Source organism: Desmodus rotundus, chromosome 10 (assembly GCF_022682495.2).
Source record: "Desmodus rotundus isolate HL8 chromosome 10, HLdesRot8A.1, whole genome shotgun sequence".
Taxonomy (NCBI): Eukaryota; Metazoa; Chordata; class Mammalia; order Chiroptera; family Phyllostomidae; genus Desmodus; species Desmodus rotundus.
Genome location: NC_071396.1, coordinates 69,289,611 through 69,302,585, shown reverse-complemented (window position 1 = coordinate 69,302,585; position 12,975 = coordinate 69,289,611). Strand labels below are relative to the sequence as shown.

Genomic DNA, 12,975 nt, shown 5'->3' with positions numbered 1-12,975 from the left:
CATGAACCCAAGTCTCATGTCTTCCACGGAGCCTCTACAATGAGCAGTTTTGAGTTTTTTAAATTAAATCTCTTAAGTTACTAACAGCTAAATTTACTTCCCTTAGGAAACATACCCCAAGTACCCAAACCAGTGACATCTTGGCTGGCTAAAGCCAGCCGTGACACCTTTACTTGTCCAAGGCCGCAAAACCAGCCTCCGGGTTGTGGCGTGGGAACAGGTTATAACAACATTAAGGCAGAGAGGTGAAGGTTTTATTTTATCTGTTTATTATCATTTAAAATATATTAAAATTTTAACATAGAGAAGCAAGAATTTTAATTGTGCATGGCAGTCCACAAAACAAAAACAAAAGAAAGCAAGCTCCACAGACAGAAAAATTTATAGCAACCAGTAATATATTAAAATCCCATTTGAGTAAGGGTCTAAAGAAACGTAATGCCTGTGACAGCTCTTAGAGAAGATTCTCTTTCTTTTTCAGTGACCTAAGGTTTGAGGAACTCCTCCAGCATCTTAAACCATTACATTCTTACTGAAACAACATGGGTATGGTCAGGCCCGAGTCCCTTTCTCCCATTTCTTCCCTCTCCCCACTAAAGACAACCCTGGAACCCCGCTGCCATGGGGACATTGTAGCCCTCACGGTAGGTGGGTGTCAGCAAAGAGGGGCTTGTCTTTGAAACTGTGGGGCTGACTCCACGTCACTTAGGTCTCAGATACAGTCACTTACACACAAGTAAGTCTGATAACAAATCAGAATTGTTCAAAAAATAACAAGAATAGGTCGCAAGCTCCCTACATTGGACACCGCCCCTTTTAAAGCCGTGTCCCTGTAAAGATGCCCACAAGGCCCGGCTGCAGGGTAGCTCCTGATCACACTCTCTCAGACGACTGCGGGCAAACCAGTTCCCCTGAGGCTGCCTCAGGGTGGCAGCGGGGAGGACTCTGGTGCCGGTGGGCATCTGGCCCACTAGCCAAGGCCAGTGTCAGGATGAGGTCTCCCTGCGGCAGGTCCCACACGCAGCCTGCAAGGCACTGCAAGGGGAGGGGCTGCGGGAGCGTCTCCCCAGCTTCCACTAGCTGCCCGGGCTCTTCTCAGGCAGCTGCCGGGTGCACGCCAGGAGGCCCCAGGAGCACAACCAAGAAATGGTTAATGGAACAAAAAGAACTATTGAATCATGAAAATATGTGCTTATTGTTATTTTTTAAAGATTCATACTTTCCTGAGTAAAGTACACAAAAATCTCACGACGTCTTTTGACAGCACCTGGCCCCTGTCTCTGGGACTCACCGCACACAGGTGGCAGATCTGAGCCAGGCCCAGTCGTTCTGGTGAGAACACTGACGAGTATTTATGAGTTCCATTGTTTTACTGTTTTACCACTTGAGAGTTTTATGCTTTTAAATTGGGAAATGGCTTCTTTTATGGCAAGGGAGAAGAACAAAGGTGTATGTGTCGACTTCTTTGGTCTGTTTGTGGCCCCACATCAGAGCTGAAAGGGCCCCACTGAAAGCAAGGTTATCCACAAACACTGTTGGCCCTGGAGCAGCCATAAAAATCCTCTAAACATATAAGCCACAGCCATTTAAAAGGTCCATTAAATACAGATGTGACCACGGGGGCATTACAATCAAATCAGTGTGGGCCAACTTTATTGCTGAGAGAACCAGGCTGCAGTGAGGCGGGGGCTCGGGCGGTGCGTTTAGCCCCTGAGTTCTCAGCCGGAGACAGGATCCTCCTCAGGGAGGCCCTGAGAATTCCTGAACATGAGGATAGAATTATAAATCTTCAGTGCTGGGCCCAGTTTGATCTTCATCACCTTGACGATGTCCGTCTGTGTCAGAAGCAGGAAGGCTTTGCCATCGATCTGCTGCGTGTGAATAAATAGACGGGAATAAAAACAAAAGCCGGTAAAGCTGTTTACCCTCCGGTGAGTCCTGGGTGTTGAGCTGTGACTCCGAACCTGAGGCCGCGGCCTCCCTGCAGAGCTCGGTGGCCCTGCAGAGTGATGGCCTGGCACCTCACAAGCCCGAGTCCCAGCCACTGCTCGTCCCTTTCCCCCAGGGCTCTGAAGCTAAGTTAAATGCAAAAGGTGTTCCCTCTGTTAAATATGAATTCGATACACGCTAACTGCTTCCAGGCTACATTTCTATTGTTACATTTTAAATATGTTAGCCCGGATTTATATGAAGAGCCTTAAAAATAACCTACTTTCATCCACCAAGTAAATCTCCAGTAATTTTCCCCAAGAGAACAATGTGCAATGCGGGCACTCTAGTGTTATTTATAACAGTGAGTTATTGAAAACAGCCTGGCACCTCAAAACCAGCAGCAGTGAATAATTACAGTGTCACCCAGGATGGGGTACTAGGCAGTTACCAAAATCGTGTTTCAATGAAACACTTAATGATTTGGGAAATTTTCATGAATCGTTAAACAGCAGAACATGATATGATGATATAGAAAGATCTCAGTTTTAATCTGTAAAATTAAATGTGCATGACCACATGTATACATATACATAGTTAAACTACTTGAAATCTTTGTACTAAACGTTAACAGAAGTTATCTTTGGCTGGTGGAATAGTGGTTGGGATTTTATTTTCTCCTTTTAACTTTCCTGTATTTTAATTTTTTCAATGATAAATGCTATAATAAACAGAAATACAGAAACCATAAAAGTTTCATTTAATAGCCTTTACACCACACTGCAGTCTGAGATACGTCAGCTCTCCTGAGCCGTGTGTGAGGCCAGGGGCTGCCCCGCAGGCCGCTTCCCCACAGCTTCCCGCAGCCCCAGGGTGGTCTCAGAGCGGCAGCTGCAGAGTCTGGGGTGGGTCCCACACCCAGGCAACTATCTACGCAGATTGGCTCACAATGAGTCCTGGGCCAGAACCAAAAGGACGAATGAAAGGGTTTTCTACGGTACCACCCCTCCAGAAGCCTAAATTTGTGGTTCTAATCTTTTTTAATTAACGATACAAACCCTTGGTATTAATGTCTCACTGAAGAAGGAGGGACCGCCTTGGGATCCCTGGTGAGGTGCTAAAGCTTTAAAAGAGTTTTAAAAAGCTTCCTGTGCAGGTATGACACATAGCCTGATGAAGGGTCGTCCATTTAGAGAATGGACTACCTTTCCCATGGGGCACAAAGTGCACTTCCGGCAGCAGCGGGGAGAGGAGCTCCCTGCTGCCACACCCTCACCTGGTTCGGCTCCAGCACTTTCAGGTTTTCAGGCGACGTCTGTTGGGCAAATAGTCACTAAGGAGGGGGCAATGATGGCGGTGGTGATGACATAACAGTTAACGTTTATGGAGCTATACTCTAGTCTCTTCTGCATGCTTGATCTTCCCAACAACTCCATCAGGTGGGTGAGAAATCCTACAGTTAGTCAGCCTAGTGACGTGCCTGAGTCACAGAGCGTCTCAGAGATGATGTTGGGATTACTGGCAGGAATGGTGGCCTCCAGAGGAGACCCTCCGGTCTCTATCACTGCCGCTTATTAAGCCCCAAGTCTGGGACAAGAGCTGGGCCAGGTATTGTAAACATGCTAATCCTAGTCCTTAAAGGTCCCCTCACAGAACTCTGTGTTTAAAGAGGAGGGATGCGACAGGTTAAGTGATGTGCCCATGGTGACACTGCTGGCGTAAGTGCCAAGCCTGAGTAGCCTGGCCTGCAAAGACACCTGCGGACTCGGTGGCACGTGGGTGTTGCTCAATGCAGAGAGTGGCCTGTGTGCGTGAGGCTGGGCCAACTACGCTGAAGCCTGGCTGGGCCCAGGCGGAACCAGGAAAAGCCCCAGTTTCCGTGGGCATTTGCAGACTGCTGCCATAGTGACCTGATGCTGAGTTCCCTGGAAATACAGGGCTTGCGGGACTCTGAGGCACGTCACTAGGCACGTCACTAGGCTGACTAACTGTAGGATTTCTCACCCACCTAATGGAGGGGCCTAGGACCCCAAACTCAAAAAGTATTTCCCCTGAGCCAGGTGTGCCCCAACTTCAGACAGCGAGAGTGTGTGTTGCTTCTTGGAGTCTCTAGAAATCCAGTTTTCTCGGAGTGTTCCGGAGCAATGATGGAGGCTCTGGAATCAGATGGACTGGGCTGGAACCTGACTGCCCTTTCCTCCCAGCCTTAGGTTCTCACTGGTGAACTGCTCTGTAGAGTTGTGAGGACCCAAGGACGATGACTGTGCAGGGATTACAGGGGCCTGGTATATGGCAAGCTCAAGGTAAACAACAACTAGCATCGTTATCTGCATTACTGTTCTGTAGCGGGTCGAATCCCTTCTGGGGCCCCTAGAGCGGTGGGTATTAATTCCGGGACACTCAAAACTGAGAAGCAGGAGGAGGCAGAAACCTCACAGGAGGATTCTGTGGCTTCTCTGCATTCCCTCTGAAGCAGCTGAAGAGCAGGGATATACAGGTTGCCCCACTGTCTCTCCCCTCTCCTCTCCGGGACAGTCACATGGTTGGATTCCTCCCTGTCCCTAGTGCAGCCTGGAGTCACAGTGCAGGGCTTCATGGCAATCACGAGTGCTAATCAATTAATGTGTTCAAACAGTCTACTTCCTCAGCATGCTGTGTGAGCCCGGCACAGCAAATGCAAGGGAGCTGCAGACAGAGGTGGACCCTGCTGGGACCAGTCCACAGCTGGGCTCTTTCCTGCAGGGACCCTTTTCTCTTGCCTCTCAGACTGCTCTTATTTATACATAAGTAAATGGAAACAAAGCCCTTCTGGGCCTAGAAGTATAGAAATGAATATATAATTTTACATTTCTTACCTCTTTCTTGAAGCAACTGGCATGCTCTTCACAGCCCAGCAGAGACTGTACAAACTCAGCCACCTACAGCACAAAGGAAAGCCTGAATTAAAAAATGCACCTGGGCACTCTCCCTTTCCTTCCCAGGCTGAAGGCGGCACTTCCCCACCAAAGACATTTTGCCAGACCGGAGCAGAGAAAACTGGTGTGGAGTAGAGAGACTTTCGGCCAAGATGGGGGCGTAGGTAGATATACTTTGCCTCCTCACACAACGAAAAGAAGAACAACAAATTTAATAACCAAAAATAACCAGAGCTGCCAGAAAATCGAACTGTATGGAAGTCCGACAACCAAGAAGTTAAAGAAGAAACAATCATCCAGACCAGTAGGAGGGGCAGAGACGGGCAGCTGGGTGGAGAGCACTCGCATCAAGGGGGCTGCTGGAGGACCCGACGGTTGAAGCGGCAGCTTGTGGACCAGAATGGGCGAGGTGGCAGCTGGCGGAACGGGTGATCCCACATTTGCATGTGGATAAACTGGGAGAAACAACTGAGGAGTGAGACAGACCACACAACCCAGGGTTCCAGTGCGGGGAAATAAAGCCTCAAAACCTCTGGTGGTAAAAGTGTGTGGGGGTTGCAGCAGCAGGAGGAACTCCCAGCCTCACAGGAGAGTTCATTGGAGAGACCAACAGGGTCCTAGAATGTACACAAGCCCACCCACCTACAAATCAGCACCAGTAGGGCCTAATTTGATTGTGGGTAGTGGGGCAAATGACTGAGAGTCAGCAGAGTCGAGCAAGCAGCATCGTTCCCTCTCAGACTCCTCTCCCATATACAGCACTACTATGTAACGACGTGGGTTGCCCCACCCTGGCATATACCTAAGGCTTTGCCCCTTACAACGTAACAGGCATGCCAAGACAAAAAAAAAATATGGCACTAATGAAAGAACAGATCAAAGCTCCAAAAATAGAGCTAAGCAATGAAGAGATATCCAACCTATCAGATGTAGAGTTCAAAACACTGGTAATCAGGAAACTCACAGAAATGGTTGAGTATGGTCACAAAATGGAGGAAAATGTGAAGGCTATGCAAAGTGAATGAAGAGAAATGTACAGGGAACCAACAGTGAAGGGAAGGAAACTGGGCCTCAGATTAACAATTTGGGGCAGAAGAAAGAAATACACATTCAACCAGAACAGAATGAAGAAACCAGAATTCCAAAAAATGAGGAGAGGCTTAGGAACCTCCAGGACAACTTTAAACATTCCAACATCCAAATTATAGGGGTGCCAGAAGGGGAAGAGGAAGAACAAAAAATTGAAAACTTATTTGAACAAATAATGAAGGAGAACTTCCCTCATCTGGCAAAGGAAATAGACTTCCAGGAAGTCCAGGAAGCTCAGAGAGTCCCAAAGAAGCTGGACACAAGGAGGAACACACCAAGGCACATCATAATTACATTACCTAAGATTAAACAGGAGAGAATCTTAGAAGCAGCAAGAGAAAATGAGACAGTTACCTACAAAGGAGTTCCCATAAGACTGTCAGCTGATTTCTCAAAAGAAACCTCACAGGCAAGAAGGGGCTGGAAAGAAGCATTCCAAGTCATGAAAGACAAGGAGCTACATCCAAGATGACTCTATCCAGCAAAGCTTTCATTTAGAATGGAAGGGCAGATAAAGTGCTTCCCAGATAAGGTCAAGTGAAAGGAGTTCATCATCACCAAGCCCTTATTCTATGAAATGTTAAAGGGACTTATCTAAGAAATAGAAGAAGATAAAAAAAACTATGAACCATAAAATGACAACAAACTCACAACTATCAACTGAACCTAAAAAAAAAATCACACAAAAACAAACTAAGCAAACAACTAGAAGAGGAACAGAATCACAAAAATGGAGATCACATGGAGGGTTATCAGTGGTGAATGTGGGGAGAATGGGGGAAAAGGTACAGGGAATAAGTAGCATAAATGGTAGATAGAAAATAGACAGGGGGAGGGTAAGAATAGTATAGGAAATGGAGAAGCCAAAGAACTTATATGTACAACCCATGGACATGAATTAAAATGGGGGAATGCTGGTGGGAGGAGGGGTGCAGGACAGAGGGGAATAAAGGGGAGAAAAAAGTGGGACAACTGTAATAGCATAATCAATAAGATATATTTAAAAAATGCACCTGAAATAATTTCTTGGTTCATAGTAACTCAACAGTGGACTAAAATATACCCCAAATCCTTTAAACACTTGGGATTTAAATAGTAGCTATCAAGTCACAGTAGCAGGTGCCAGCTCAGGAACCAGATTAGCCTCTAGTCCCTTTTCTGGCCCCTTATTTCCAAGCTGACCTAGATGATGACAATGACAATCTCCATCTCTGTGGAGTTCTGGCATTGTAGAACCTTCTCTCATCTGACCCTCCCTGGCTGTAGATGCTATGGGTCAGAGAGGAGGGCAGGGGTTGGGGTCTCTGCTTGGTACTTGTCACAATAACTGTCAGAGACAATGAGGACATGTCCATTTGGTGCCTGGCCAAAACAGGGACTCAAGGAATCTATGCAAAGTGAATTCTCACATAAGTCTTATGGAGCTGAACCCTGAGTCTTTTTTAAAAAAAGATTTTATTTATTTTTAGACAGGGGGGAAGGAAGGAGAAAGAGAGGGAGAGAAAGATCAATGTGTGGTTGCTTCTTGTGCACCCCCTACTGGGGACCTGGCCCACAACCCAGGCATGTGCCTTGACTGGGAATCGAACTGGCAATCCTTTGGTTTGCAGGCCAGCGCTCAATCCACTGAGCCACACCAGCCAGGGCTTGCAGTCCAAGAGTCTTAACAACTTACTCAAGGTCATTCAAGGCTATTAAGTGCCAAAGGTAGTCTTGGAACTCAGGTTTTCTGACTCCTAACCCAGAGTTCTAAAAAATCAAGTTTCTTCAGCTCATTTTCCCAGCCTTACCTTTTTCTCCCCTCTCCATCCACATGCGCTGAATTCCTTTTAATAAGAGAGGTCAGGCAAAGATCTGGCTACAAGCAAGGGAAGCCACTGAGTGTTCCTGGGTGATACTTTTGGGGCGCTGACTGAACAAATGGGATGTTGTGCAGACTCCCAACCACCGGAATAATGGCTGGGTCCTGGCCACCTCTGGCGCCGCGAGGCACTGCTGCAGCAAGGGGTGAAAGGCAAGCTAGGAAGCAATGGCCAAAAAATCCGGGGAGGAGATATTTCTAGGAGGAATTGATTGGTTGGTTTTTGTTTTTTCTGTTCTGGCTCTCTGCTCTCTGCTCTCTGCCTCTGGTGTGGACTAAATTGTGTGCACTCGCCCTTCTCTCTTGTGTCTCACAGAGAAGGCCAGGGAGCTCACAGCGTGTTCTACAGTCAAAGAGCCCTGGGAGTACCGGCTCCCTGCAGGCGCTCCAACATGAGAGCAGCTGGGGGCCCCTCTCTGCACTTTGCAGAAAAGAACAGCATAGAGCCGGCTTATTTCCACTGTATGGAATGGCCTGGGCCAACACCCACAGGGTGAACCTAGGGCGTGACACCTGTGTGTGCGCACCCTAGAGCTGTCCCCTGTCCACTCACAGCTGTGTTTAGTCTAATACAGAGATTTCGGAACATCTTTTTAGGGGAAATTGGCATGTTGATGTCTGCTTCTCTCACCTCTGATGCTGCAAGTATATTTTGTCATGAATCATTTACAGTCACCCTAAAGTGTGGGATGATGAGTTAAAAGAGAAACCAAAAACCCTTTCAAACCACCTTGTGCTGCCACACAACGGCATCTTCAAGACTGAGGGGCCTCTGGGAGGTGGGTGTGCCTCAGTCTGGCCTCCTCTCCTCATAATTCCCAGCCATTGCACCTGGGACCAGAGCCCTGGCTGTCCATGCACCCGGGAAGCTGAGTCTGTTGGTTGAGTTAATGTGGTTTTTTGTTTCCTGGGTGGACTGGAAGAATGGTGCATGTGTTTGGTATTTTCAGGGAGTGGAGGAAAGCCTTGGAATACTGATGGTCAAACTACAGAGTCACGGTCACTGGGACAGGTGGTGGCGGGGTTTGTAGTGTTTCTGGGGCTTGGGACACTGAGAGATGGGTGTGGTCCCCTTGTTCCCTAGGCTGCTCTACTGGCCAAGTATGTTGGGGTCGTGGCTACGTGTGAAGCTCCTCTGGGTGCTGGGAAGGCTGAGCCTGTGTTCAAGTTGAGTCTGAACTGTCAGTAAGATTTAGGTTTGATTAGTGGGGGAGAGTAGAGAGAAAATGGCTAGTAGAGGACTTACTAGTCACCATGTGCACGGTCCAATATGCTAAAATCCAGAAGAGAGGTGTAGGCTAGGGGCGTCTCAGCAGATGCTCCACAGGGAGTTGGTGGCTGAGATAGGCGCTGGTGGCTGCACAGTATTTCCACAGGGGGCGACTCAGGGTGGCAGTGTAGAGGAGGCCTCAGCACAAAGCCTCATGGGACCAGGGCAACAAGCTGATGCCCAGCCTGCATGTCATCCAAAGTAGAGTCAACTTTGGCTACAGCTGCTGAGCAAGAAAGGCAGGAGGGAAGGGTGGGGGTCTCCAGGAGCACCAGCAGGCCCCAGCGAAGCCCTGGAGCCGCCCATGGGTCTCCACCCTGAACACACCAGGCCACAGGCAAAGTGAAGTGTGTGGAGAGGTGGCCCCTTTAAACCCTTAAGCACAAGGGTTGCATATTGTTTTGATGGTTTTCAGGGGTTAGAATGTCTGTTTCTGAGCAAACAAATGAAAAGAAAGGATCACATTTCATCTTCTCAGTATTGTTAGCCAAGAAATCATTGTCCATGGCAAAGGTAGATTGGATTTTTAAATGGGAATAAATAATGTGTTAAACCCAAGAGTAAACAGACCCGGGCTGCTGAGCAAGGGGCCCTGAGCCTGGTGTCAGCGCAGCCGCTCACTGTCCCGCCTCCTGCTGTCATTTAGTCTGTCTTCCTCAGACGTCTAGCTTGCTTTACCGAGTGTCTGAAATTCTTTTTGGAAAGAGATTCTGATTCTATTCAATCTGTTTTTCTTTTTCCAAGTGAAGAACAAGTTCCATGAAATCTATTGAGGCCAACTTTTCTGGCCAAAATTTTAAAATATCCAAAGGCCTTGACCATTATTCAGTGTAATTATTTAGTACTGATAGACAGTATTTAGTTCCCTAAAAAGAAATTATATTTTAAATTTTAGGAGAAAGCCCATTTTGCCACAAACTTTATAAACGCGCAGTGATGAGCTTTAATATACCACAGAATACTGTCAGAGTTCCCCTCTCATTCTCTCAAGTTCGTGGTAAACATGAACTGTTCCGGCCGATGCGAGCGACCTCTATGAAAGAAGAAACTACCGTCCATGTGTACCCACCCAAGGTGGCTGTGGGGACCTGTCTGCTTCTCCGAGGAAATGGCAGCTCTGTTGGAGTCCGGGGGCGGGCGACCTTGGCCTTGGCTTCAGGAAGCACACCTGGTGTGGAGGCTGAGGTGCGGTGGTTTCCTGAGTTCCTGAGTGCGCAGTGTCCCACAGCTCAAGCCCCAGCTTTACTTTGGAAGGGCTCTGAGCAAGTTAATTCTAGGAATGACACAGCAGTTTGGAAAAGACCAAGAAAGATGACACCGCAGGCTCTTAGACGAGCCCATCGCTTTACCCAACTTACTTCCCCAGCGACCTACTTTTCCAGGCGTCCTTCTGGAGCTCAGCAGGGCTTGTTTTCTTTAGTGGGGGTGTCGCTCCCCTAAATCTTTCCAAATGCCGGTGTTTCCTATTTGGCCGAGCCTGTAGCTCTGTGCCTGATTGTACTGCCTCAGAGTCCGCTGGGGACCGTGTTTCCAGCCTGGGTCTCATTTTTTAACAGTGCAGTTTATTATTTGTGCCCCCCCCCTCTTTGAGGGCTTGATGGTATTAGGCGGCTATGCTTAGTTAGCAATACTCTGAATGTTTCCAAACACGCTCTCCTGTGTAGGGATTGCTTTTAATGTGACCACCATCTTTTAAAGTTAATGGATATTTAGGGAACACTTACTTGAGGCTGGTGCGATTTATATGTGCTGCTTTAAACAGTATTTATGAAAATAAGAAATACAAGTACCCACGTGTGAACCAAACATATCTGAGTCACACTTGCGGTGGTAATGTGCGTGTAACATGTCACATCCGGCCCTCTGGTTCCCTTGGACACCTGGCAGGAGGGCACTGCATAAAATTAACTCCTCACTCACTCACTCACTTGTCAGACACCTGTTCTGGGCAACATACTTGGCTACAAAAATGTGAAAAGATACAAAGATATTTTAGTCCCTACTCTTAAACACTTACACTGGTCTACAGGATATTCCCATGACCCAGAGTAGGAAATACACTTCACACTGACCACGGTTTGAGTGTGTACACACACCCACCCACTTCTAGTCCAGGTTTCGCAAAGCAATGACCTTCCCTACAATTATGCACTTGCACGTAGGCCTTTCATTTCAGAAGCACTAATCGACTTTCAAGTCCACCTGTGCTTTGACAAACACTGCTCTAGTAGAAACAGCCACAGTGACAGAGGCGTCAAAAGCCAGCTCCCATGCTCTGGAAAATGTCAGCAGACCCAGCCTGGGCTGGTGCCCTTCACAGGTAACACAGAGCAGAGCGGAGGCCTTCCCCCTGGGCCAGGAGGGCAGACAAAAGGGAGAGTCCTCACACTGCTCGGTCTTCTGTCACAGCCAGCCACCCACCTTAAGTCCCACTGACTGGGCCTTAACGCAAAGTCACGCTCGTCCATTTTCCACAGGCCTTGTGCCAGTCTGCTGTGGTCCCTCTCCAATGGCAACGAAGCACAAAATAATCTCCTCAAAATGTGCCCACTGGCCCCAGACTGCCTCTGCAAACCCTCTCGGCCCACACGCCATTTCTGATGTGGTGCGTGGGGCCATCGTAAACCGGTTGGTTGCTGGGACTCTGCAATGCCCCTAAGTGAACTCCCTTTGAGGGCTGCTTTGTTCTCACAGATACACGTGGGACCATCACGAAACCCACACTATCGACCCACCAAGGATTCTTCTGGAGAACCTAGTGTGCTGCCAGGAAATGTGCCGTGGAGGGTGAGGATAGTAAAGGATATTTAGGATATGGTCCATGCCCTCAAGAGCCTCTCAGCAGGTAGGTACCGAGACGAAGATGCACGAGCTAGAAAACTGCCCAAACGCTCTTCTCTGGAGCGCATCCCTGAGCAGGCCACGGTGAAGGAAGCACCAGGCGCAGCGGCACTTTACAAAAAGACGGCCTCTCCAATGGTTGCTTTATTTTTAGTCTGGAAAATCTCTAAGGGCTCTCCCAGAGATACGGGCTGGGACTCTACGCGTCCCATTACAGAGAGCGTGGGAATGGGGATCTCAGCACCTGCGTAATCCCTGATGGCATCTCCAGCCTTCCCCACGGCAAGTCTCTTCCTTTTGAGACCTTTTCTAACCTAGTGAGACTTGCCCTCGGACCACCTACTTCCCTTTGATCAGCCTCTAATCTCTCACGCTCCTTCACTGCTAGACTGGCACCTTGTCAGATCAGAGGCCCCTGCCGATTTCCTGCTCGCTGCTTCATGTCCCTGAAACAGTTGTTCTTTTTCTTGTTGGGTGATGCCCCCCCACTTTGAAAAGTTAATGAAACTTTAATTATTTCTGGCCCTCTTCTTAAGGAAAAAAATACACATGTTGTACACAATGTTTCCAATTCCACAGCGCCAGCCGGGAGCCCGACCCCAGCCCGGTGTCCACCCTGCCGCACTGAGCGCCCACAGCTGCCTCCCCGTGACACTCGTCTTTCACGATTTCCCCCGACTTCTCCTCAGAGTGCCCTTTTCCAGACACTTCCCCTGCGTGTCCTGACTCGGTCCCGCTGACCTCCGTCCTTGCAGCCCTCTCTGGACAGTGGCCTCCTTGGTGACCACTCCTGCGGCCCCGCATCTCTGCCCCTGGAAGAGTGGTTCCCTGCCCACTGGTGTAATCTGCAGGGGTCTCCAGCTCACGCCATCCCATGTCAAATTCATCACCTTATCCTCCTGCCCCAAACTGGGCCTGTCCCCAAAGTTTCATTTCGTTCGATGGCACCACTGTTTTCCCAGCCTTTCAGATGGACTTGAGGGCCCTGTGCTCACACACGATTGTTCTAATCCAGTTCTGACGGGGTAGTGCCGAGACTCTGCATGGAGTCACCTGTGGCTCATGTCATT

At 48.5% G+C, this 12,975-nt stretch overlaps 1 protein-coding gene across 1 annotated transcript in view; it reads right to left on the bottom strand.

Moving 5' to 3' along the window:
- Nucleotides 1–271: 271 nt before the first annotated feature.
- L3MBTL4 (L3MBTL histone methyl-lysine binding protein 4) overlaps nt 272–12,975 on the bottom strand; it is a 413,756-nt gene continuing 401,052 nt past the window's right edge. The window contains exons 18-19 of the mRNA XM_053913420.2: nt 4,785–4,847; nt 272–1,871 (exon numbers count right to left, since the gene is read on the bottom strand). Of these exons, the coding sequence (XP_053769395.1) occupies nt 1,719–1,871; nt 4,785–4,847 (216 nt within the window). The 3' untranslated portion in view covers nt 272–1,718. The remainder of the gene's footprint in view (nt 1,872–4,784; nt 4,848–12,975) is intronic.